This window comes from Panulirus ornatus, chromosome 3 (assembly GCF_036320965.1).
Source record: "Panulirus ornatus isolate Po-2019 chromosome 3, ASM3632096v1, whole genome shotgun sequence".
NCBI classification, from domain to species: Eukaryota; Metazoa; Arthropoda; class Malacostraca; order Decapoda; family Palinuridae; genus Panulirus; species Panulirus ornatus.
Window position 1 is genome coordinate 37,623,972 of NC_092226.1, and position 26,868 is coordinate 37,650,839.

Sequence of the window (26,868 nt, forward strand, 5' to 3'; positions counted from 1 at the left end):
ACATCCAAGTGTCTCTCTTTTGCACACCTACCAATTAGTATGTAATCCAATGATCCCCACTTACCATCTTTCTTAAGTCACATACATATAAATACTTTTTTTATGCCTCTTTTTAAACCAGGTATTCCCAATCACAAAACCCTATTTCAGCACACAACTCCACTAACTGTTGCCATTTCCACTTATATTCCTGAATACCCCATGCTATCCCCCCAAATTACACCCTCAACTACCACAATGATCACCTTCAGATTTAAATCATCCATTACTAATACCCATGCTCTTGCACCAAGACTGCTGACACATCAACTCAGCTGCTTCCAAAACCCTTATCTCTCACCACCTTCCTTTCCATGGCCAGGTGCTTAAACACCAGGCCATCATTAGTATTTCATAACTATTTTCAATAATACATAAATCATTATCATTAATAATCCCTGGGGACAGGAAAAAAATTATCACCCATGTATCTGTGTCATGTATAAGACAAGTGAGAGGTTAAGGAGTGAAAAGCTTCCTGTATATACTTTTTAAATGGGGAAACTGAAAGTGAAAACATTTCCTTGATGGCTCCTTTTGCTTTTCTTGATGTTTCCCCATTAATGTACAAAATGTGATCATGTACCAAAAACAAATTAATTCCAAGTAATCCACATCCTTGCATTGTAAGAACTGGATTATTCAAGAGAATCTTTTGATGATGTTCTTGAAAAACAACTTTTTCATTCTTGTTAATCATTTCCCATGTAAGCAAGGTAGCAACCAGAAAAGATGACCGAGCCTTAGCGGAAAAATCCCCACTTGGCTCTTTTTTTGTCTGTTCCTTCTTTTGGCAATGATGTGTGTGTGTGTGTGTGTGTGTGTGTGTCATATCATGATTCACTAAAAAAAATTTGTACATCCTAGAGAACTTTAGTTATCCTTATAACCCTCCAGCCAGACATCAATTCAACTGCAACCTCCCATAACTCCATTCCCACTCAACACAACTCCAATCATGTTAGGTATGACATATCAAATGTGATATTTACAGGCTAAACTACAAACATTAACACAAAGGTCTAAAATAAACAAAATGTCCTAAAAGCATGTACTAGCACCTGTATAGGACTATAAAAAAAATTTTGCATCTTGTATATACAATCTATCGGGTCCATACTAAATTAAACCTCATCTGCCCAGTCATCCATTTTGTCAAAAACAAATAAAACAAAGCTGCAAACCACAAAAACAGAGCACTCATCAATCATCACCTGCCTGACAACCATCCATTCAACACATACACAAAGGAACAAAAACATTTCCAATACAATCTCACCTCAACATGCTTGGCACTCAGTTCTTTGCCACAGAACTTGATCACCAATCCCCCAAAATTAAAAAGATTATCCCTGCTTAACACTTTGGCTACCTATGCTTACAGAGTCCCCCTTTCCCAACAAACATGACAGCATCTAAATACACTAACTTTGTAAAATGACTAGATAAGCACTACAAATGCCCCCAAACCAGTTTTAACCTCCACTACACCAAACATACACCCATTTGAGACTACACTCCCCAGGCATGTTTGAATTATACTTTCTCTTCCATGTTCTGAACACAACCCATCACCTTAACACTAAAAACACCAGTTCATCATATCACTAAACCCCTCATGCCCAAAATGCAATATTCATAATGACAACACTGAACACTTGCTCCTCAATTGTCCTACACTTAACATCACGACACTTCACCTGTGATCCTATCCACTGAATATAACCATCTCCCTGAGCACTGCAGGGTGACCCATGGAAGGAGATCCTGGGGCAGCAAAGTAATGGTAAGTGATCAAGATATATTAGTATTCATCTGATTATACATCATCAATGCTCAAATGAATCTCAACCTAGATACTATGATTTTATCTTAAATGTTGACAAATTTTGAGGAAAATTTCAACAAAATACAGATATCCCCTGCTTTATACTGATATTCTTTCCTGGAAAACACAGTAGAAGCAAAAAAAATAATGTGAAAACATTTTCACCATTAGATACAATGGGGAAAAAGGGGAGGTTTTGTTCCAAGGTAAGATTTCACATAAAATTTTTGTACAATATAATGAATAAAATGTCAAGTAACACACGGTACAGTAGAGATACATTTTCAATGTAAGCATTTCGATAAGAAATATTTCATATTCTTATACCTGATTACCGTTTCCTGCATCAGCAAAGTAGTGCCAGGAAACAATGTATTTAAGTATGCTATAATATAAATAACACCAAAATGGTTCAGGATATGGCACAACAAAGCTGTTGAAGTCAGGGATGACATGTAGAATTATCAACATAAAGGGCCAGTGATGACTTGCTCTTTATCTAAGGACGGACTTTTGAAGAATCATTCCTGTGACAGCAAAATGCTTTTAGCTTTCTGCTGAATAACACTGCTCCTTACTGGTATACTGCACTGATTTTATTCTTTGATCCAGACATCTACTACTTGCTCCATATTTTCCATATCATCATCTCTGGTGCAAGTGATCTTTATAACACTAAAGGTTATCATACTCTAAACATGTATCCACTTTCACTCAAAACAGAGTGATTCATAACATCTAATTCTACTTCCAAAGTAATATTTTTCATCTTATAAGCACAAAACTCGCATGCTTTCTACTCATATTTTTAGGGAATGAAAAGGTTATATGAATTATCAAAATACACTAATACAGGTTGCATTACTACTGTAGAACCATGTGCATTACACGACATAAGTCTCCAGAGTGATCGCCCACTACTGGTGTATACAGCTTTCGAATCTTTTTCAATTTCGTTTAGTGTCTACACTATTCTTATCTATGTTTCACATAAAATGTATTTCTGAAAACCATATCCTGAGAAACTGTCAGCAGGGGATATCTGTAAATGAAACAGAGGTAGTACAGGTAATAAAGACCTACAAATAACCCAGTTTAGAGTATGTTTGCAATAAACAACTATTTGCTTAAAGGAGGGCAGTCACTTCAGATCCAGGTCACTATAGTATACAATCAACATCAGCCAAAAACAAACTTGCTTAGCTCATATTCTTACCACCATGGAGGAGCACAAATTTTCACTTTTACTATAAGATATATCAAAACCTAACTTTCATCAAGGCAGTTACTCAAAAGGAACACATTATTTCTTGCTATGTTAGAGGATGGCTAATTCAAAATGCTATCTAAACACTTATGATCATAACCTCTCTCTCCACACTTATCCAAACTATCAACATTTACAGATACATCACCTCTTAGTACATATTTATCTTTCTATGCCTCTCTCTTCTCTTCCATTCACATCAAAATAAAATCTGTTTTTTAAATATAAATTTATCTCACCAAATGCATCACATCAGCAACTTATGAATACTTTTGTAACTTACTACCATCTCCAAACCACCCAATTTCCCAAGGCATCTTCATTCCTTTTCTAAACTTTAACCTCCAACTTCTTCATTATTTGTCTTCTTACTTTGCAATTTCTACCACTGACTCATTTATATGAACAAATACTAGTAATATCTTTTTCTAACCCTTGCCTTACCAACAAGCTTCTTTAAATTGTAACTGCTCAAACAATACCAGTCATCTTATAAATTCTTAGCCTTTCATACTTGCTGAATCAAATGTGTAAATATTCAAAATTTAAACATTATTTGGTTATCTATAATGAACTTTCCAAATCCTTTTACTTACAAGAAATTCAATCTGCTTTAAGATGCATTCACAAAAGACTCTCCCATGCTACCTCATATTCCTCATGTATAGCTTAAAATGATTTTGCAAGCTCTTTGACATCCACAGCTTGGTCTAGGACCAACTTGATGTATTGTTCCTCATGATATTACTTTCTACCTTTTCTTCTAATGACACCCATCAGAAAAGACAATAGTGATATTAAATTCCTTTCTTATCCATTCTTTCTAACCTTACACTAACAAGCTGCCTAACATCTAAGTGCTTCAGATGCTCTAAAACTTTAATACATTGTGTATTTCAGGATCATGCCTTGTTCATATTAAACCCTATATACTTTTACTACCACAGTCAAGACTGCTGTAAGCACAGCTTTCTCAAATGGCTTTTACATGATTATGCATCTAAAAACCTAGTTGGTACAAAAAAAAATAATCAACCTCTCCAGCTACATTTGGAGGCAGTAATATGAGGCATAAAGCTTTCAAAAGAAGGAATTCTTTCAAACAGCCTCCTTTCTTCCATTCATAGAGTAAATTCTCAGGCTAAATCACAGTGCACAACTACTTAATGTTCAGTAATAGATTCCTAAACTTATATTAATCTTAACATTACTAGAAACCATCTGTTAAATCAAAAACCATAAAAGAATATGAGAAAAAAAATTTCTAAATGGTAACTCTCAGGTTGTTCAGCTTCTGAAGGCAGCAGTGTGAATGGAGTTTTGTATAAATCAGCACAGAATGAGAGGTTGCACAGACCCTCGGTCGGCTTCTGTTGCACCTAATATTGCAAAACAAAACCTGACAACATCTCTGCACAATCCCAACAATACAAAACTTCATTCAGCATTCTCTTTGAAAACTGAGCAAGTTAGAAGGAACCATGTTAGAAGATTGCCACCAAAATTTTCCATAATGTAATAGATAAACCCTAATGAATGAAGAAGACAGGCATAATTTGTAATTTGTTCACCAGAGAAAATTCATCATACAATATACACAGTTAATGGGTTAAATGAGACTAGTATAAAAGTAAATACTTTTTCATGATATATAATTTGCATGGGAATCAACTCTAGTTTCAACTCTGCAATCATGTCATGACATATGGGTTTCATTTATAAAGTGCCAATATTAGGACTCAGGTATTAGCACAATCACATTGCAGCTTCAGAAACCACATCCTTCTCTATATATTTTTTTGTTGAGACACTAGGAAATGGAAGTGGAAATTGGAGTCTAAAGTAAAATTGTAGCAGAAACTCAAAATATTAGCCGAAATGAATCATAAAAAGCAGCAAATAATATTAAAAAAAAATGTGGTTTGTCTTTTTCACTAACTAGACTAGCAAAATTTACATACCTGTGTTAAGAAGCAGGGCATTCAGAAAGCTTCTTATTTCAGAACTAAACCATGCCATGAGCATGCAAAAATGTAAAAATATAATAAGAAGCTTTGCAACCTGCCCCGATACTGGTTCATTTATTATTACAGTCCGAGTAGTTTCCAAGGTTCCAAGAGAGGAAAGACAAGGTAAAAACATAAAAATTCTTTCATGAGATAATAAATATCCCAAAGACTTGATAACTTAATTGCTTAATATTTCTTCTCATTGAAAGTAAACAAGACAATTGTGCCAAGTGAACCCAATTTGAAAGGTTATTAGATAGTTATCTGGGTGGACATCTGGAATTGAGAGTGATGGTAAGTCCCTCCAACACCTGAACGTATACTTTAGTGCACCATACTTAACTTTTCCAATTATCTATATACTTTAGTCTTATATATATATATATATATATATATATATATATATATATATATATATATATATATATATATATATAATATTGTTTATGGAAATCTATGAAAATCTTGTGCAACGTTAAGTTCTTTAAGTTTAAAGTTGTACAAAGATTCTATAAATACCCCTTCATTCATATACATATATACATACATATATATATGAAAAGCTATTACTACAATTTAGTGAAGTGTGGGCACTTGCTGGAAAGGCTGCAACCAAAACAGACCTTAATAATGGGCCCAGAGTTGGGGAGGGACTGGGATCGCTGCTGGGCAGGAGTGCCAGACTGGCTTGACACAGAACTGTTGGGGCTAGGCTTGGACTTGAATGGTGTCATGCTCTGAGATACGCCCTCCGCTAGGATGAACTGCTCACGTAACTCCACATTAGTACGACCCTTGGCTATTATAGTGGGTTTAGTTTTACAGCCCACATAAGGAATGACCCAACAAAAGGTCACGGTGATACAGCCAAGATTGGTCGGTGCAGAACGCAGAGTAGCGCGGCATAGGTAAGGTTGAATGGTTGATGGTAAATGGATTGGGAAGGAAGTAAGGCAAAATATTTTGGATGTAGAGAAACATTGTTTAGGAAGAGGAACAAAGGATGGGATGGGAATAAGGAAACGGGCAGGATAAACCGGAGGAAAGAAACAAAGGCAAACATGTTAGCTAATGACACTCCATCAACAAATAAACTAAAATGCTACTACCATTCAGCTACACTGATAACTTAATATTAAATGAAAGCTATATTACAGTACTGCAAAGAAAAATATACATGCCTGAAACACTGACACCCAAGCATGCTATAGGAACTGAAGGGAGTACAGCATGAGAGTGCTAACATAAGTTCCTTTAGACTGAAACCACAATGATGTCATGTGCATCTGTAACTTGCCACAATGCATCAGGATATATCAACAAAGTGCTCTAGTCATACTAAACTCTGTTTTGAGAAAGAATTCAGCACAGCTGGACACACTGCATTATATCTCCTTTTATACACTGGGCCAATTATAGAGACAACCTTAACTTCAAAAGAATATTCTGGTGCTGAATAATTATGTTTTATGTCTCACTAGTATATCAGAATATACTAATATCTTTCTATATATCTAGGTACATAAAAAGTAATGTATTAATTTTCCTAAAACCTCATAATTTCCATTACAAACACTCTGGTATTACAATTATAATAAACTTTGTAAAATAAAAGCAGACCACAATTAGTGCTGAAAATAACAAGTGCAACATACACAGTAAGCTTCAGATTATTGAAAAAACATGCAATGTTGGGTTATAGGATTTTTATAAATTACCATCAATAAAAAGCCCCTATGCAAAGAACCCACGAACACCGCACACACTGCAGAAAGTACAAAAAGCATCTTATAAATGTATAAAAATTTCCCAAACTTCAAAACTTAATGATGACTCTATTCAACTATCACTGGATCATTTAATAATTAAAGAGAAATGAAGTCTCTATGGCATGTACTATATCTATTACTCTTACATCGCAATACTTTGTTTATAATACTTAGTAGTGGCAAACTTTACACAAAAGTGGAGCACCAATAAGCTAGACTTCAGCATGTACATGACCCATAGCACAGACTTTGAATTTCAGCTTCATAAGATTGCAAAAAACAAAAAATTACTTCTCTCACAACTGAAAAAATAGCTGAAATTTTTTTTCACCTTTTCTTGGCAGATGCTAAATATATTTTGTTTTATGCATCTGCTCTCTTTATCAAGGAAAATGGCTAGTCACTGAAAATTTTCTAAAAAAAACCATGTCTCTCGCTTTGCTAGTGGGATAATACAAGAATAAATTACCAAAGTTTGATAAATGCAATTACAAAAAAAGGACAAGCCAAATTCAGGTTTACATTATGAAAACTGAAATTTTATTATCAAGCTGAAGAAAAAAAGAGATGTATGATTTTTTGTTATATATGATAACTACCACAAAAGAACATAACAGATAGAATATCCTCAGCTATGTTCATACACTGCACTGTGCAGTCAATTATTTTGCTCATCTGGGAAAGAAAAGTAGTCAATAAAATCTCAAGCCTATACATGGCCTTCAGCTAAAATCATACTGGGCCTCCTTATAAGGAAATGCCATTAAAACCACAATGGTTGTTATAAAAATAAAGTCAACTAAAAATCATTGAAAAGATTTTATTAGCAGATGATTAGTTCTGGGGTCTTCATATACTAGAGGGACTTAAAATTCTTTCTAAATCCAGTCTAGAGTATCAGTGCTCCATCTTCTTTTGGAATGTAAAACATACTACAAAGTTAACAAACGATCCTACATCTGTCCCATACCAAATATGACTACTATCATGAGTCAAATGAGATTATTATGGTTCTTACTGTTCATTACAATAAAAAAAAACTTTGCATTATAAATCTTACAGGAGCTACGGCAGGACCCAGCTGGTGACGTCTTCCCTCTCAGGGGACACCCATGCTCATGAAGTTCCAAATCTCCAACCTGCTCTAACTCAGGTATGGATGGACATACTACAAGTTTTGAAGCAGCCCATGGAAATCAGCCAAGCAAAGAAGGAGCAAGGGGAGGAAGTTGGGTAGAAGTAAGATGCCAAACAAGAAAACAGCAATAGTATGGAGTGATGTATTTGTGATTAGCACCGTCACCCAGGAAATTCCAGTGATCAGTGGTGAATATTGGTGAAGCAAGCAGAAATAAGGACCAACAATAAATACCCAGCAATAAGCATGCATAATGGGGATGGGTTGTGAGGTTGGGTTTAGGTTATTTTGGTTAAAGGTTTGGAGGAATTGGGGAAAACAGAGAGGAGAGAGAGAGAGAGAGAGAAACAAAAGTTAATTGGTTAATGGCTTTGATGCAGAATGTTGCAAGTACTTGTAAAATATTTGAGTAAACCATGGAACTTGCATATCATGTTATTTTGGTTGTTATTAACATTCTGTTATTCAGTATTACAGCAGCAAACATGAACTCAGCTAATTCACGGTATAAATGTTATCAACACATGCCAGTGCTGTCTGTCAGAGGACAAATTCAAATTCACACAAGGGCCTTTTAATTCCTACCCAGTGGTGAAAAAGAATGGCCAGTGCTTTCCTCTAACAAGCAAATATGGGTCATAACTTTGTTAGCTATCTAACTTTTACAGTCACCTAGTTCTACTTAGGCTTATGAGCATAATAGACTATACACAAGCTTGGCTGAGGCTACAGGCAGATTATGTGAATTGCTGGCTTGGATTATGGATCTACTTTAATTTAGATCTTGTCATATTTCATTCATTGAATCTAATGGCAATCCAGAGTGTATGCAGTTCAAGATAAAAGTGTGTTTTCCACATAACTGTGGCAACTGTGAATAAAAAAATATTTCAAAATGTACTTTATGTCTGCTGTATCTTAATGACTAATTTCCCTTTAAATCATCATCCTTTGTCTAAAAAGCTTCCCCTAATAAATATCCCATCACCTGTTAGCCATCATAGCTTATAAAAATTACAAAGTGTGAATAATCTATACAAAGGTCAAAGTTAGACTGTAACTGGTTTCAATATTCTGTTTAAGAATTGTAAGACTAGTAAACAATATATTATGTTGGAATCATGAAGAATCAAACATACATGAATCATAATAATACAGTAATGAATTGCACATCTAAGCTCAAATCATCTGTGTATCAGAATAAATCTAATAAACATCTCCCTAGCATATATTGTTAGTAATGTTTGGTCATTTATAATCAACTGTAACATAAAATTATAATACTGTTAAAGTCAAAAGCAGCAACATATCAAGATATTCCTCTAATAAAGTACACGATCAGTGCATCTGATTTTTTTCCCTCAAAAGTTAGAAAAAAGTGTTATCCTTAAAACTAGGATAAAAAAATAATATCTGCCTACAGAAATCAATTTCTAAAGACAGAGGTGCAACTGCAAATACATTAACCATTACCAATCAGTCATTCAGCTTCTGGACCAAAATCAAATGGATAACTATATGCCATGATGTCATGCCTTCATCAAAGATAAGCTCATTGTAACACACAAAATTTCAAGTTTGCCAGTACCATTCTATTGGACACGTTAACTTATACTAGCTACTTAGGTATCAGGACAACAATGTCAATAACTCTAATTATCATGAACCACACACTACTTAATCATGACAAAACTACATTGCTTTCACATTCAATCTACTCTAAGAAGACAAAAGTTATCATATTCACCAAGACGGCACAGGCAACTGAGGCCCTAGTCAGAAGTGTGTGTGTTGAAATGGTTTGTACATATGGAGAGAATGAGTGAGGAGAGATTGACAAAGAGGATGTGTGTGTCAGAGGTGGGGGGAACAACGAGAAGAGGGAGGCCAAATTGGAGGTGGAAAGATGGAGTGAAAAAGATTTTGAGTGATCAGGGCCTGAAATTACAGAAATTACAGGAGGGTGAGTGGTATGCAAGGAACAGAGTGAATTGGAATGACGTGGTATACCAGATTGACTTGCTGTCAATGGACTAAAGCAGATCATGTGAAATGTCTGGGTTAAAGCATGGAAAGGTCTGCGGGGCTTGGATGTGGATAGGGAACTGTGGTTTTGATACATTACAATGACAACTAGAGACTGAATGTGAACGAAGGTGGCCTTTTTTGTCTGTTTTCCTGGTGCTACCTCGCTGAAGCAGTGGGTAGTGATGTTTCTTGTGGGGCAAGGTAGCACCGGGAATGGATGAAGACAAGCAAGTATGACTATGTACACATGTATATTTGTATATGTCTGTGTATGCATACGTTCGTATGTCTATCTATGTATATGTGCATGTATGGGTGTATATGTAAAGGGGATAGGGGAGAAAGAATACTTCCAACGCATTCCTCATGTGTTGTAGAAGGCGACTAAAGGGGATGGGAGCAGGGGGCTGGAAACCCTCCTCTCCTTGTATTTTAACTTTCTAAAAGGGGAAACAGAAGGAGGAGTCACGCGGGGAGTGCCCATCCTCCTCGAAGGTTCAGATTGGGGTGTCTAAATGTGTGTGGATGTAACCAAGATGAGAAAAAAGGAGAGATAGGTAGTATGTTTGAGGGAAGGAACCTGGATGTTTTGGTTCTGAGTGAAACAAAGCTCAAGGTTAGTGAGAGGACAAAAGCAAGGGAAGGAGTAGCACTACTCCTGAAACAGGAGTGGTGGGAGTATGTGATAGAGTGTAAGAAAGTAAAACTCTACATTGATATGGGTAAAACTGAAAGTGGATGGAGAGAGATGGGTGATTACTGGTGCATATGCACCTGGGCATGAGAAGAGAGATCATGAGAGGCAAGTGTTTTGGGAGCAGCTGAGTGAGTGTGTTAGTAGTTTTGATGCACGAGGCCAGGTTATAGTGATGGGTGATTTGAATGCAAAGGTGAGTAATGTGGCAGTTGAGGGAACAATTGGTGTAAATCGGGTGTTCAGTGTTGTAAATGGAAATGGTAAAGATCTTGTAGATTTATGTGCTGAAAAAGGACTGGTGATTGGGAATACCTGGTTTAAAAAGAGACATAAATAAGTATACATGTGTAAGTAGGAGAGATGGCCAGAGAACATTACTGGATTACATGTTAATTGATAGCCGTGTGAAAGAGAGACTTTTGGATGTTAATGTGCTGAGAGAGGCAACTGGAGGGATGTTTGATCATTATCTTGTGGAGGCGAAAGTGAAGATTTGTAAAGGTTTTCTGAAAAGAAGAGAGAAAGTTGGGGTGAAGAGAGTGGTGAGAGTAAGTGACCTTGGGGAGGAGACTTACCAGGAGAGACTGAGTACAGAATGGAAAAAGGTAAGAACAAAGGACGTAAGGGGAGTGGGGGAGAAATGGGATGTATTTAGGGAAACAGTGATGGCTTGCGCAAAAGATGCTTGTGGCATGAGAAGTGTGGTAGGTGGGCAGATTAGAAAGGGTAGTGAGTGGTGGGATGAAGAAGTAAGATTATTAGTGAAAGAGAGAAAGAGGCATTTGGACGATTTTTGCAGGGACATAATGCAAATGAGTGGAAGATGTATAAAAGAAAGAGGCAGGAGGTCAAGAGAAAGGTGCGAGAGGTGAAAAAGAGGGCAAATGAGAGTTGGGGTGAGTGAGTATCATTAAATTATGGGGAGAATAAAAAGATGTTTTGGAAGGAGGTAAATAAAGTGCATAAGACAAGGGAACAAATGGGAACTTCAGTGAAGTGGGCTAATGGGGAGGTGATAACATGTAGTGGTGATGTGAGAAGGAGATGGAGTGAGTATTTTGAAGGTTTGTTGAATGTGTTTGATGATAGAGTGGCAGATATAGGGTGTTTTGGTTGAGATGGTGTGCAAAGAGAGGGTTAGGGAGAATGATTCGGTAAACAGAGAAGAGGTAGTAAAAGCTTTGCGGAAGATGAAAGCCGGCAAGGCAGCGGGTTTGGATGGTTTTGCAGTGGAATTTATTAAAAAAGGGGGTGACTGTATTGTTGACTGGTTGGTAAGGTTATTTAATGTATGTACGACTCAAGGTCAGGTGCCTGAGGATTGGAGGAATGCTGGCATAGTGCCATTGTACAAAGGCAAAGGCGATAAAAGTGAGTGCTCAAATTACAGAGGTATAAGTTTGTTGAGTATTCCTGGGATATTATATGAAAGGGTATTGATTGAAAGGGTGAATGCATGTACAGAGCATCAGATTGGGGAAGAGCAGTGTGGTTTCAGAAGTCGTAGAGGATGTGTGGATCAGGTGTTTGCTTTGAAGAATGAATGTGAGAAATACTTAGAAAAGCAAATGGATTTGCATGTAGCATTTATGGATCTGGAGAAGGAATACGATAGAGATAAGATAGAGTTGATAGAGATGCTCTGTGGAAGGTATTAAGAATATATGGTGTGGGGGGCAAGTTGTTAGAAGCAGTGAAAAGTTTTTATCGAGGATGTAAGGCATGTGTACATGTAGGAAGAGAGGAAAGTGATTGGTTCTCAGTGAATGTTGGCTTGCGGCAGGAGTGTGTGATGTCTCTATGGTTGTTTAATTTGTTTATGGATGGGGTTGTTAGGGAGGTGAATGCAAGAGTTTTGGAAAGAGGGGCAAGTATGCAGTCTGTTGTGGATGAGAGAGCTTGGGAAGTGAGTCAGTTGTTGTTCGCTGATGATACAGCCCTGGTGGTTGATTCGTGAGAGAAACTGCAGAAGCTGGTGACTGAGTTTGGTAAAGTGTTTGAAAGAAGAAAGCTGAGAGTAAATGTGAATAAGAGCAAGGTTATTAGATACAGTAGGGTTGAGGGACAAGTCAACTGGGAGGTAAGTTTGAATGGAGAAAAACTGGAGGAAGTGAAGTGTTTTAGATATCTGGGAGTGGATTTGGCAGCGGATGGAACCATGGAAGTGGAAGTGAATCATAGCGTGGGGGAGGGGGGCGAAAGTTCTGGGAGCATTGAAGAATGTGTGGAAGTCGAGAACATTATCTCGCAAATCAAAAATTGGTATGTTTGAAGGAATAGTGGTTCCAACAATGTTATATGGTTGCTTGGCATGGGCTATAGATAGAGTTGTGCAAAGGAGGGTGGATGTGCTGGAAATGAGATGTTTGAGGACAATATGTGGTGTGAGGTGGTTTGATCAAGTAAGTAATAATAGGGTAAGAGAGATGTGTGGTAATAAAAAGAGTGTGGTTGAGAGAGCCGAGAAGGGTGCTTTGAAATGGTTTGATCACATGGAGAGAATGAGTGAGGAAAGATTGACCAAGATGGTATATGTGTCAGAGGTGGAGGGAACGAGGAGAAGTGGGAGACCAAATTGGAGGTGGAAAGATGGAGTGAAAAAGATTTTGAGTGATCGGGGCCTGAACATGCAGGAGGGTGAAAGTCGTGCAAGGAATAGAGTGATTTGGAATGATGCTGTCAATGGATTGAACCAGGGCGTGTGAAGCGTCTGGGGTAAACCATGGAAAGTTCTGTGGGGCTTGGATGTGGAAAGGGAGTTGTGGTTTCAGTGCATTATACATGACAGCTAGAGACTGAGTGTGAACAAATGTGGCCTGTGTTGTCGTTTCCTAGCACTACCTTGCGCACATGTGGGGGGAGGGGTTTGTTATTTCATGTGTGACGGGATGGCCATGGGAATGAATAAAGGCAGACAGTATTAATTATTTACATGTGTATATATGTATATGTCTGTTTGGATATATACATATGTATACGTTGAGATGTATCGATATGTATAATCGCGTGTGTGGACGTGTATGTATATACATGTGTATGTGGGTGGGTTGGGCCATTCTTTCGTCTGTTTCCTTGTGCTACCTAGCTAAAGCGGGAGACAGCGACAAAGCAAATAAATAAATATATATATGTATATAGGAAGGAGTTATGTGTACGTGTAGGAAGAGAGGAAAGTGATTGGTTCTCAGTGAATGTAGGTTTGCGGCAGGGGTGTGTGATGTCTCCATGGTTGTTTAATTTGTTTATGGATGGGGTTGTTAGGGAGGTAAATGCAAGAGTTTTGGAAAGAGGGGCAAGTATGAAGTCTGTTGGGGATGAGAGAGCTTGGGAAGTGAGTCAGTTGTTGTTCGCTGATGATACAGCCCTGGTGGTTGATTCATGCGAGAAACTGCAGAAGCTGGTGGCTGAGTTTGGTAAAGTGTGTGAAAGAAGAAAGTTAAGAGTAAATGTGAATAAGAGCAAGGTTATTAGGTACAGTAGGGTTGAGGGTCAAGTCAATTGGGACGTAAGTTTGAATGGAGAAAAACTGGAGGAAGTAAAGTGTTTTAGATATCTGGGAGTGGATCTGGCAGCGGATGGAACCACGGAAGCGGAAGTGGATCATAGGGTGGGGGAGGGGGCGAAAATCCTGGGAGCCTTGAAGAATGTGTGGAAGTCGAGAACATTATCTCGGAAAGCAAAAACGGGTATGTTTGAAGGAATAGTGGTTCCAACAATGTTGTATGGTTGCGAGGCGTGGGCTATGGATAGAGTTGTGTGCAGGAGGATGGATGTGCTGGAAATGAGATGTTTGAGGACAATGTGTGGTGTGAGGTGGTTTGATCGAGTAAGTAACGTAAGGGTAAGAGAGATGTGTGGAAATAAAAAGAGCGTGGTTGAGAGAGCAGAAGAGGGTGTTTTGAAATGGTTTGGGCACATGGAGAGAATGAGTGAGGAAAGATTGACCAAGAGGATATATGTGTCGGAGGTGGAGGGAACGAGGAGAAGTGGGAGACCAAATTGGAGGTGGAAAGATGGAGTGAAAAAGATTTTGTGTGATCGGGGCCTGAACATGCAGGAGGGTGAAAGGAGGGCAAGGAACAGAGTGAATTGGATCGATGTGGTATACCGGGGTTGACGTGCTGTCAGTGGATTGAATCAGGACATGTGAAGCGTCTGGGGTAAACCATGGAAAGCTGTGTAGGTATGTATATTTGCGTGTGTGGACGTATGTATATACATGTGTATGGGGGTGGGTTGGGCCATTTCTTTCGTCTGTTTCCTTGCGCTACCTCGCAAACGTGGGGGAAAAAAAAAAAAAAAAAAAAAAAAAAAAAAGGAAGGAGTGGATAAGCCATTCTTCGTCTGTTTTCTTGTGCTACCTCGGTAATGCGGGAAATAGTCCACCTGCAGAAATTAACAGAGCTAAAGAACTTAAATACAGAACAGACTGAATGCATGAATTACTTTATCTAGCTGGGTAAAATACATCCTGGCTTGATGGCTTGTATGGCAATAGTTGGATGGCAGTGTAGTCTTTGTGCTTGTTTCAGACTACCTAAGACTACCCTAACCAAAATTTTCATCCTCAATGAAAGCTTATTTCCTACAAAAGGCATGATTTTTATTACGTACAGTATTTTAATTTCATCTTAATTCTGGTTCAGAGCTTGAAATGAGAGACTGTTCATTCACTGCCATCTGCAGCTGTGTAACTTTTATGAAAATAAAGTAGGAAAGTCTATCAACATATAGTAAATATCTATAAAATATAAGCATATGACCTAATCCCAAACTGATTCCATTTATTGAAATTGTTCAAGCTTTGTCAGCTACTTGATATAAACAGCTAGGATACTATCAATAGCAACTAATATAATTAATAATGTGTCCATATAAAAGAGGGAATGAATGATATCTTTACAAGCATTCTAACTGCCTTTTTATATAAAATTACAAAGACTAAATACTATCTTTTGTGTCTTTTCAAATATACTAAAGTTATTCTGAATTACATTCAAGTTCAAAATACATCACTCAACTGAGCAAAGGAACACAAAGTAATTATCACTGCAAGTAATAAAATAAATCAACAGTATTTGAAAACATACCTCGGCATGGGTCATTTTTCACAAGGAATTCATCAAGAGCCACCCAGCCACCTCCTACACGAACCATAACTGTAGATCGCAAGATACGGACCAGGCGAAGTTTCTGACTGTCTCCAAACTGTTAATATCAGATGAAAAAAGATATAATACACATTTTCAAAATAATCTATCAAAAAGGTAAAGCACTGAAAATCCTTATCAGTAAGAAAGATTTACTTCTAATCATAAGTAGAAAAGGAAAGACAAAAAGAGTACTAAACTATGACCCCTTATTCAAAGGCTTGTTCAATCCCTTCCTATGCAAAGCATTCCTGTGCATACCTAAAAATCATCATAGCTATCACGCCAAGACTAAAGACAATCTTGATTTTTTGTGCTCCAGAATCTGCTATCCCATTTATTCCCATGAGAACTTATCAAGCAAATCAGTCACTATTCTCATGGAAACTTATTCAGACAGCAGTACCCATGTAAAAAGATTAAAAGGATCACATGCTTATAGAGAAATATCATACAGGAACTAGAACAATATTCCATAGAACACTTGTTGTCTGCACTGTAGAACTACTGGGTATATGAAACATGAATAGGCAGAAATGTTAATTGGAAAATATCAAAATCATCTGTATAATGTTCCATGGCCACAGTTGGAATGCTATTCAAGTTATATGCCAGGTAAGTTCCACATTAAACATTTGTAAAAAAAAAAAAAGAAAAGGTTTAACGTGGAACTTATTTGGTATATAACTTGAATGGCATAAAGTTAAGGTCTTATGCTATTCACTTTTTTTCCATGTTAAGAAAGAATTGTAGAGTTTCATGGTAAAAGCTTATTTTTCTTCAAGTTATGAGGTAAGTTACATTAAATGGTAAATGATTTCATAACTGGCATAACTCAGGAAAAATGCGGACAAGACTTATAGGTCTTTTGCAACTTGATTCCTCTGATACTTAAAATAATCATATATGAGTATCTTCTTTTAGTTTTCAATATATTACTATGTTATGTCAAAGTGTGTAGTGCGACTCACAATGATGGATAACAGAGGGATGAACGACAGTGACAGTGGACAAAGCAGTCCCTAAGTGTTTGCAAAGTTATGCATACAATGCAAAAACAGGAATAGGAGCAACTTTGATTCTCATCATCAACATGGATTTTATTTCCTTAACCTTCTGTACGCATTTGTTTACCAGTAGAGCAAGTCCTTGACATGTGTATACAAGTTCAATGAACGTAAATTTTAGATATGTTACCATTCCCTTTTTACAAAATATCTGTTATATGTGAGAGAGGTTTGAATTTATGGGAGTTGGATGTATACAGCATACTAAAGGAAAACTCTACTGTTCACTGCAATCCCTTTCTTCACTATTTGGTGTTAGGCATGTACAATATCCATGAAGAAGTAAATAACATAAAGAAAAACTCTTGAAAAGTTTTAACAACTGTGCCCAACAACAGTGGCTATTGTTCACTGGCAAATGGCTGCTTCCACCAAAGAAGGAAGTCTGACTTACCTTAGTATACGGGAGTGATCTAACCTGCAAAACCATGCTAGGCAAGCAACACAATCAAATATCATATCTATTTCTCATATAATTAGTAACAGCAAGGTATTCGCTAGTCTGTAATCTATATATTCATCTTAAAAATCATCTGTGCATAGAATCAATCTATGAAAAGTTATCTTGAATTGAAACATTGCCAAATTCCACTACCAATTATTTACTACCAGATATACCACTCACCCTGTATTTTCCCTCGCCCACTTGATGAACACGGAACTTCTGTCGACATGTACATTTTGCAACTTGTTTCTGTACTTCATCATCAATCCTTTCTGCATCAGTCAGAGGTCCTTTACGTTCCCAGTCAGGTCGAAGTGCCGCGATGAATTCTTGGTAATCAATATATCCATCTTGATTGCGATCAAATATATCAGCCACGGTACCCATTTCCAAACGACTGGTCGGGAATTCTGTTAATTTAAAATTATGCGTTTTAACTGAGCTACATTTAACTATTCATAACAACATTTTTCAAGTATGTAGTTCTGGCGATGTTTTACTTCTGGTACACTAAAGAAGTAATTTAAGACAATGGAAGAAAGGCATATCAATGGACTCCTAACAATCAGCAGGAAGCTGATGAGATTTACATCAGTAATCTTTCAACATCAAATAAAACAATATCAAGGTGGGTTATGAAGATGAAGAAAAATGCAGAGTTAATGCAAAAGTCAGTGGAACATACTATGAAATCAAGGGAACCTATTAAAACTTTACATAACATCTAGCTGCCAAGATCTATCCTAATTTTTAATGTTTGCAAAACTGTTACTGGCATTCAATGAGTCCTACCACAACGTGAAGAATGTTTGATACAAGTGGTTAACAGTCACTAGACATGTTTGTGTGGAAGTATATGCACTTGGCACACAAATCTCCAAGCAACTGGATGCAAACATAACAGAATAACAATTACATAATTTTCAGTTAACACAATGTAAGGGAGATCTTGGCTGTTAAGGGAAGTCAGGAAAGATAACTGAAATTAAACCCAAGGAAATGGAAAGAAGGGCATTTCCTTATACAGAGACAACAATATGAACTGTCCCTGTTAGGTAGGGAAATGAGTACCTAATTTGTCATCAGAAAGCTAAACCATATCAAGGGAATAGTCAAGGAAGTAAATAAAAAACGATGTCAAAACTGACAGCCAGTACATGACAAAGATGATCTAAAATATCTAAAAGTATCTATATCAGAAAAGAAGAGAAAATGTTGGGGTGAAGAGAGTGGTGAGAGAAAGTGAGCTTGGAAAGGAGACTTGTGTGAGGAAGTACCAGGAGAGATTGAGTGTAGAATGGAAGGTGAGAGCAAATGATGTATGGGGAGCGGGGGAGGCATGGAATGTACTTACAGAAGCAGTGATGGCTTGCGCAAAAGATGCTTGTGGCATGAGAAAGGTGGGAGGTGGGCAGATTAGAAAGGGTAGTGAGTGGTTGGAGGAAGAAGTAAGATTGTTAGTGAAAGAGAAGAGAGAGGTGTTTAGACGATTTTTGCAGGGAAGTAGTGTGAATGACTGAGATGTATAAAAGAAAGGGGCAGGAGGTCAACAGAGAGGTGCAAGAGGTGAAAAAAAAGGGCAAACGAGAGTTGGGGTAAGAGAGTATCATTAAATTTTAAGGAGGATAAAAATATGTTTCAGATGGAGGTAAACAGAGTGCATAAGACAATAGAACAAATGGGAACATCGAACAAGGGGGCTAATGGGGAGGTAATAACAAGTAGTGGTGAAGTGAGATGGAGTGAGTATTTTGTAGGTGTGTTGAATGTGTTTGATGATAGAGTGGCAGATATAGGATGTTTTTGTTGAGGTGGTGTGCGAAGTGAGAGGGTCAGGGAAAATGGTTTGGTAAACAGAGAAAAGGTTGTGAAAGCTTTGTGGAAGATGAAAGCTGGCAAGGCAGCGGGTTTGGATGGTATTGCAGTGGAATTTATTAAAAAAGGGGGTGACTGTGTTGTTGACTGGTTGGTAAAGATATTCAATGTATGTATGTTCATGGTGAAGTGCCTAAGGATTGGTGGAATGCATGCATAGTGTCATTGTACAAAGGCAAATGGGATAAAGATGAGTGTTCAAATTACAGAGGTATAAGTTTGTTGAGTATTCCTGGGAAATTACATGGGAGGGTATTGATTGAGAGGGTAAAGGCATGTATGGAGCATCAGACTGGGGAAGAGCAGAGTGGTTTCAACAGTGGAAGAGGATATGTGGATCAGGTGTTTGCTTTGAAGAATTTATGTGAGAAATACTTAGAAAAACAGACGGATTTGTATGTAGCATTTATGGATCTGGAGAGGGCATATGATAAATTTGATTGAGATGCTTTGTGGAAGGTATTAAGAGTATATGGTGTGGGAGGTAAGATGCTGGAAGCAATGAAAAGTTTTTATCAAGGATATAAGGCATGTGGACGAGTAGGAAGAGAGGAAAGTGAGTGGTTCCCAGTGAATGTTGGTTTGCGGAAGGGGTGCATGATGTCTCCATGGTTGATTAATGGCTCTGAATGTTAATGAGATGACTGGTGAGAGTAAGAGGAGGAATCTTATGGAGTATTTTCCTCAAAAGCTATAGTATGGATGTGTTGGGAACTGGGGAAACCCATATCTTTGGGCAGGGTGTATGGAGTGAATATGGAAATGATGATGCAAATTGCGAGAGGGCATGAAAGAAGTGGCACAGATGGGAATGCATGAAAATAATGAAAGAAAACAGAAAGAAGGATGTGCAATTGTGTTATCACCGAAAGTATGGGAGGATGTCACAGATCAAGGATAGAACGGAACAAAATTGTTTGGGTAGAAGGAAAGACTGGAATTGTGAAGTATCTGTATATGCACCTGTGAATATGAAGACAATATGAGGTAAGGATGAAAAGAATAATTTCTGGAGAAATCTGAATGACTAATATATATGTGCTTGAGAAGAAGAGAAAGGTGGTTGTAATGGTTGATATGAAAGCAACTGTGGGATGTGATGAAACTGGCGAGATAGTTGTTAATGGGGAGTGCCTGGAGCAAATGAGAATGCAAGATGTCTTTTGGATGTCTATGCAGGGAGGGGTTTATTCCTTGTAAACACATTTTTTCAACACAAGATGATTCACAGATACATGTGGATTCTAAATGATAGAAGAGAAGCACAAAAGGGGTTTGAATGATTATGTGGCAGTGGATGAACGGCTGAGAAAGGTTGTGCTGAATGCTAGAGTTATGAGAGGATTCTTTGGAGACGGATCATTTTGTAGTTCTTGTGAAGCTGAGATCTGAGAGAAGTGGAGGTATGGCATGAAAGGAGAAGCAAAACTGTTGGCAAGGAAGAAAATGAATCAGAAATAATGCAAGATGTTTCGATAAGACTTAAAAGTTGTAAAATTAGTAGATGGATACAAGGTTGCGAGATGTAGGAATAAAAGTGGAAAGTCATGGTGGATGGATGAGATATGAGATTAGAAATGCTGTAAAAGAGAGAGAAAAAAAAGGCATGTGGTGGATTGCTTGAAAGGAATGTACCACTGGAAGTTCAGCATGGAGGAGGGAAGAACAGGTGTGTAAGAGGCTGACAGTGGAAAGCAAAGAAAGAGTAGATGAAGATTTTGGAAGAAAGTTAGGTGAAAAGTTTAAGTAGAATAAGAAACTGTATCTAGCGAAATGAAAGAAGTTGTATGCAGCTTTTATCGATCTAGAGGATGCATATGACAGAGTCAATTGGAATGTTTTGTGAGATTTGTTAAGGATGTATGGTACAGGGGGAACAACTGTTGGATGGTGTAAAAGCCTTCTATTGAGGAGCAAATGCATGTGTAAGAGTGGATGGAGAGCTGAGCAAAAGTTTTGGGATACATGTAGATGTGAGGCAGGGCTGTGTGATGTCACTGAGGCTTTTTAATATATATATGGATGGAATGATATGAAAGATAAAAGCAAAATTAGGGAAAAAGGGTGCAGAGATGGAGTGCGGCAGTGAGATATGGTGGCTAGTGGCAAGCCTGTTTGCGGAGAGTGAAGAGGAGTTGCAAAAGGTTGTAACTGTGTTTTATAATACGTGGAAGTGTAAGATATTGAAGGTAAATGCATGTACAAGTAAAGTAATGGAATATGAAAGGAAAAGGAGGAAAAGTACAGATTCCGTAATACCATACAGAGTGAAACAAGAAAGTGTACTAAATTGTGCTGTGGATTGAGGATGGTATAACTTGAGCTGTCTTGGGTAAATGTGGAAATGTGATGATATGGTAGGAGAGATAAGGGAGAAAGCAGTACAGGGTAAAAGTCACTGGGTCCTTCAACAGAATAATGAATGGTAGAAGTGTAAGTATGGAACTGGAGAGAGGGTTAATGGACAGCATAGTCCTCCCATCCCTGACCTATGCAGCCAAAACATGGCCATGGAATGAGGAACACAGGTCAAGAATCCAGGCTGTGGAAATGAGCTATTTGAGAAGAGCATGTGGTGTGACTAAATGGAATGAAGAAAGAAATGAAAGGGTGTATGAGAGATGTGGTATGGCAAGGAATGCAAAGGAAGTGAATTGTGGAGTGGTATTATGGGTGAAACGTAATACTTTGAGGTGGTTTGGGCATGTGGAAAGATGGCAAGGCTGTAAGTTTATAAGGAGAGTGTATGATAGTACAACTAAAGGGGTTGGTGTGAATGGAAGACCATCTAAGACATGGGCAAATAGAGTGGAGGAATACTGGAGGGAGAGAAACAAGAAGAATGTATGGAATGGTGTATGCGAGGGAGGCATATATATGAACATGTATAAATGGAGACTCTTTTGCTATGGCCAACCTTGATATGAGTTGCCAGAGGGAACAGACATCAGAGACATACATAGATAGATGAAACTGTATTGGAAGGAAGTGACAAAGGAGAAAGGTGGATGCAAGAGTGGAAATGTAAATGTGAGAAGTAAGGAAAGGGAGTTGTTGCATCAGCAGGAGGAAGTGAAAAGATGGAAAGAGTATTTTGAAAAAACTGATGAATGCAGGAGAAGGTGAAGTACCAGTTGTTAAATGCATGGGTATGGAGCATTGAAAGAAAAGGGCCCGGGTGCAAAGACCTAAAGCATGGAAGGTAAAATGAGTGATAATGAGGCTGAAGGTAGGAAAGGCACTGGGAATGGACGGAATTACAACTGAAATGTTGAAGCATGGTGGAGAGTGATAAAATCAATGCATTCCATATGTAATTTAGTATGGGAGTAGAGGTTGTGCCTGCGAACTGACTGAAAACTATTATTTTCTTTTAATCAAATGAAAAGGTGCTTAGGATACATGTAGCAATTATGGGAAAATAATTCTGTTAAGTATACTAGGAAAAGTATATGCAGTGTGTGACTGATGGAGTGAAGTTAATAACTGAATAAAGAATAACTAAGGAGCAAGAGGCTTTTAAAAAAGGTAGGGGGTGTGTGTAAGGAATGTGAGAATGACCGTGATAAAGTATCTAGTGAAAGGTAAGAAGACGTATGCAGCTTTTACAGACCTAGAGAAAACATACGACAGAGTCGAATGTGATGCCTTATGGGATGTGTCAAAGATATATGGGTAGGAGGACATATGCTGGATGATGTGAAAGCCTTCTATAGTGGAGCAAATGCAAGTGTAAGCATGGACAGAGTTGAGTGAAAATTCTGTCATACATGTGAGTGTAAGGCAGAGTTGTGTGATGTCACCATCGCCTTTTATCATATATGTGGATGGAGTGATGAGAGATGAAAGCACAAATAGGGAAAAGGGGTGTAAAGATGGAGTGTGGGGGTGGGATATGGAGGTTAGCGATGAGCCTTTTCACAAGTAATTCTGTGGTGTCTGCTGAGAGTGAAGAAGAGTTGCAGACGTAACTTTGTTTTATGATGTGTTAGCATATGCAGGTGATTGAAGGTAAGTGAAAGTAAAAGTAAAGTAATAGTGTTTAAAAGGAAACAGTGGAAATATAAATTTTGCAAAGCCTTATTGAGTAAGAGAAGAAAGTGCACTAAATTGTGTTACAGATACAGGGGAATGAAAGACTTGAAGAAAAGACAGAATGTAAGTATTTGGGAACTATCCTGGGTAAGCCTGGTGATATGCAAGAAGAGACAGGGAGTACAAGGCAGAAGTCATTATGCCCCTTAATAGAATAATGAAGAGTAGAGGTGTAAGTATGGGTGGGAAGAATGGATAAGGGACAGCATAATATTCCGGACCCCGACCAGTGCAGCTGAAGCATGAACATGGGATAAGTCACAGAGGTCAAGAATCCAGGATGTGGAAATGAATTATTTGAAAAGAGAACACTGTATGACTAAATGGAATGACAAAAGTAATGAAGGGTATATGAGAGATCTGGTACTGTTGGGAATGCAAAGGGAATGGATTATGGAGTGGCAGAGTAAATGAAACGAAATACTTTGAGGTGCTTTAGGCATGTGGAAAGAATGCATGACCAGGAATTTACAAGGAAAGTGTATGATAGTATGATTAAAGGGGTTGGCAAAAGAGTAAGACCATAAGTGACACAGGGATTAGAGTGGAAGAGTACTAGAGAGAGAGAAATGGTGGAAGAATGCATGGAATGGTCTATGTGAGAGAAGCATGTAAGAAGAGGGATAAATGGAGACTCTTTTGCCGTAGCCACCCCCTTGATAAAAACCTGTTGGGAATGGGAGTCACGAATACTGACAGGGCAATCATGATTACAATTCTTAAGACAGAGGATCTAACAATTCTAATATGAAACAGTTCTCGAAGATGGATAGGAACCAATCAATAACAGGGAGCAACATAAAACTTAGCAAGACAGCAGTCAGAAAAGATGAAGAAATAACAGTAAATGACAGTAGATGGATGGAACAACCTATGTAGTCAAATTAGAAAGCATAAAGAAATAAAAATAACAAAAAAAAATCAAAATTAAAAGATATGGCCCCTAAACTTAAAAGCTCTTCCATTATGCACAAACAGGTAAGTAGAATCACTCATTCAACAATGTTACTGAATGGAAAATTTCTGAACAACTGGCTAGCTCTAAAAACAAAAATGTACTGCTAGGTAACTAATGAAAGCCCTTACTATTGAATATTAAATCAAGATCCTAATTTTTTCTATAAAGGACCTAATCTATAAACAAACCTTTCGAATCAGTTCTAATGTGCCAGTAATCAATGCTACATGTATATTTATTCATATCTATTATACTTTGTCGTTGTCTCCCGCATTAGCGAGGTAGCACAAGGAAACAGATGAAAGAATGGCCCAACCCACCCACATACACATGTATATACAGACACGTCCACACACGCACATATACATACCTATACATTTCAACCTACATACATATACATACACAGACATATACATATATACACATGTACATAATACATACTTGCTGCCTTTATTCATTCCCATCACCACCCCACCACACATGAAATGACAACCCCCTCCCCACGCATGCGCATGAGGTAGCGATAGGAAAAGACAACAAAGGCCACATTCGTTCACACTCAGTCTCTAGCTGTCATGTATAATGCACCAAAACCACAGCTCCCTTTCCACATCCAGGCCCCACACAACTTTCCATGGTTTACCCCAGACGCTTCACATGCCCTAGTTCAATCCATTGACAGCACATCGACCCTGATATACCACATCGTTCCAATTCACTCTATTCCTAGCACGCCTTTCACCCTCCTGCATGTTCAGGCTCCGATTGCTCAAAATCTTTTTCACTCCATCCTTCCAACTCTAATTTGGTCTCCCACTTCTCCTTGTTCCCTCCACCTCTGACACATATATCCTCTTTGTCAATCTTTCCTCACTTATTCTCTCCATGTGACCAAACCATTTCAAAACACCCTCTTCTACTCTCTCAACCACACTCTTTTTATTACCACACATCTCTCTTACCCTTTCATTACTTACTCGATCAAACCACCTCACACCACATATTGTCCTCAAACATCTCATTTCCAACACATCACCCTCCTACGTACAACTCTATCTATAGCCCATGCCTCGCAACTGTATAACATTGTTGGAACCACTATTCCTTCAAAAATACCCATTTTCACTTTCCGAGATAATGTTCTAGCCTTCCAAACATTTTTCAACGCTCCCAGAACTTTCGCCCCCTCACCCACCCTGTGACTCACCTCTGCTTCCATGGTTCCATCCGCTGCCAAATCCACTCCCAGATATCTAAAATACTTCACTTCCTCTGGTTTTTCTCCATTCAAACTTACCTCCCAACTGACTTGTCACTCATCCCTACTGTACCTAATAATCTTGCTCTTATTCACATTTACTCTAATATTTCTTCTTTCACACACTTTAACAAACTCAGTCACCAGCTTCTGCAGTTTCTCACCCGAATCAGCCACCAGTGCTGTATCATCAGCGAACAACAACTAACCCACTTCCCAAGCCCTCTCATCCAAAACAGACTACACACTTGCCCCGTTCTCCAAAACTCTTGCATTAACTTCCCTAACGACTCCATCCATAAACAAATTAAGCAACCATGGAGACATCATGCACCCCTGCTGCAAACCTACATTCATTGAAAACCAATCACTTTCCTCTCTTCCTACTCATACACATGCCCCTTACATCCTTGATGAAAACTTCACTGCTTCTAACAACTTGCCTCCCACACCATATATTCTTATTACCTTCCTCAGAGCATCTCCATCAACTCTATCATATGCCTTCTCCAGATCCATAAATGCTACATACAAATCCATTTGCTTTTAAAAGTATTTCTCACATACATTCTTCAAAGCAAACACCTGATCCACACATCCTCTACCACTTCTGAAACCACACTGCTCTTCCCTAGTCTGATGCTCTGTACTAGCCTTCACCCTCTCAATCAATACCCTCCCATATAATTTCCCAGGAATACACAACAAACTTATACCTCTGTAATATGAACACTCATCTTTATCCTGTCTGCCTTTGTACAATGGAACTATGCATTCATTCCGCCAATCCTCAGGCACCTCACCATGAGTCATACATACATTAAATATCCTTACCAACCAGTCAGCAACACAGTCACCCCCTTTTTTAATAAATTCCACTGCAATACCATCCAAACCCCCCTGGCTTTCATCGTCCGCAAAGCTTTCACTACCTCTTCGCTGTTTACCAAATCATTCTCCCCAACCCTCTCACTTCGCACACCACCTCATCCAAAGCACCCTATATCTGCCATTCTATCATCTAACACATTCAACAAACCTTCAAAATACTCACTCCATCTCCTCACATCACCACTACTTGTTATTACCTCCCCATTAGCCTCCTTCACTGATGTTCCCATTTGTTCCCTTGTCTTACGCACTTTATTTACCTCCTTCCAAAACATCTTTTTATTCTCCCTACAATATAATGATACTCTCTCAACCCTCTTTTTCACCTCTTGCACCTTTCTCTTGACCTTCTGC

At 38.2% G+C, this 26,868-nt stretch overlaps 1 protein-coding gene across 50 annotated transcripts in view; it reads right to left on the reverse strand.

The window, feature by feature from the left end:
* Positions 1–26,868, reverse strand: part of shot (dystonin-like protein short stop) — a 249,766-nt gene that overhangs the window by 68,907 nt on the left and 153,991 nt on the right. For 38 of the 50 annotated variants that reach the window (XM_071687017.1, XM_071687007.1, XM_071686855.1 and 35 more), the window contains 4 exons: positions 17,618–17,847; positions 15,866–15,983; positions 7,973–8,080; positions 5,767–5,942 (listed from right to left, as the gene is read on the reverse strand). In XM_071687017.1, the coding sequence (XP_071543118.1) occupies positions 5,767–5,942; positions 7,973–8,080; positions 15,866–15,983; positions 17,618–17,847 (632 nt within the window). The remainder of the gene's footprint in view (positions 1–5,766; positions 5,943–7,972; positions 8,081–15,865; positions 15,984–17,617; positions 17,848–26,868) is intronic. The other 12 variants (XM_071687161.1, XM_071686970.1, XM_071687267.1 and 9 more) reach the window with 2 other exon arrangements.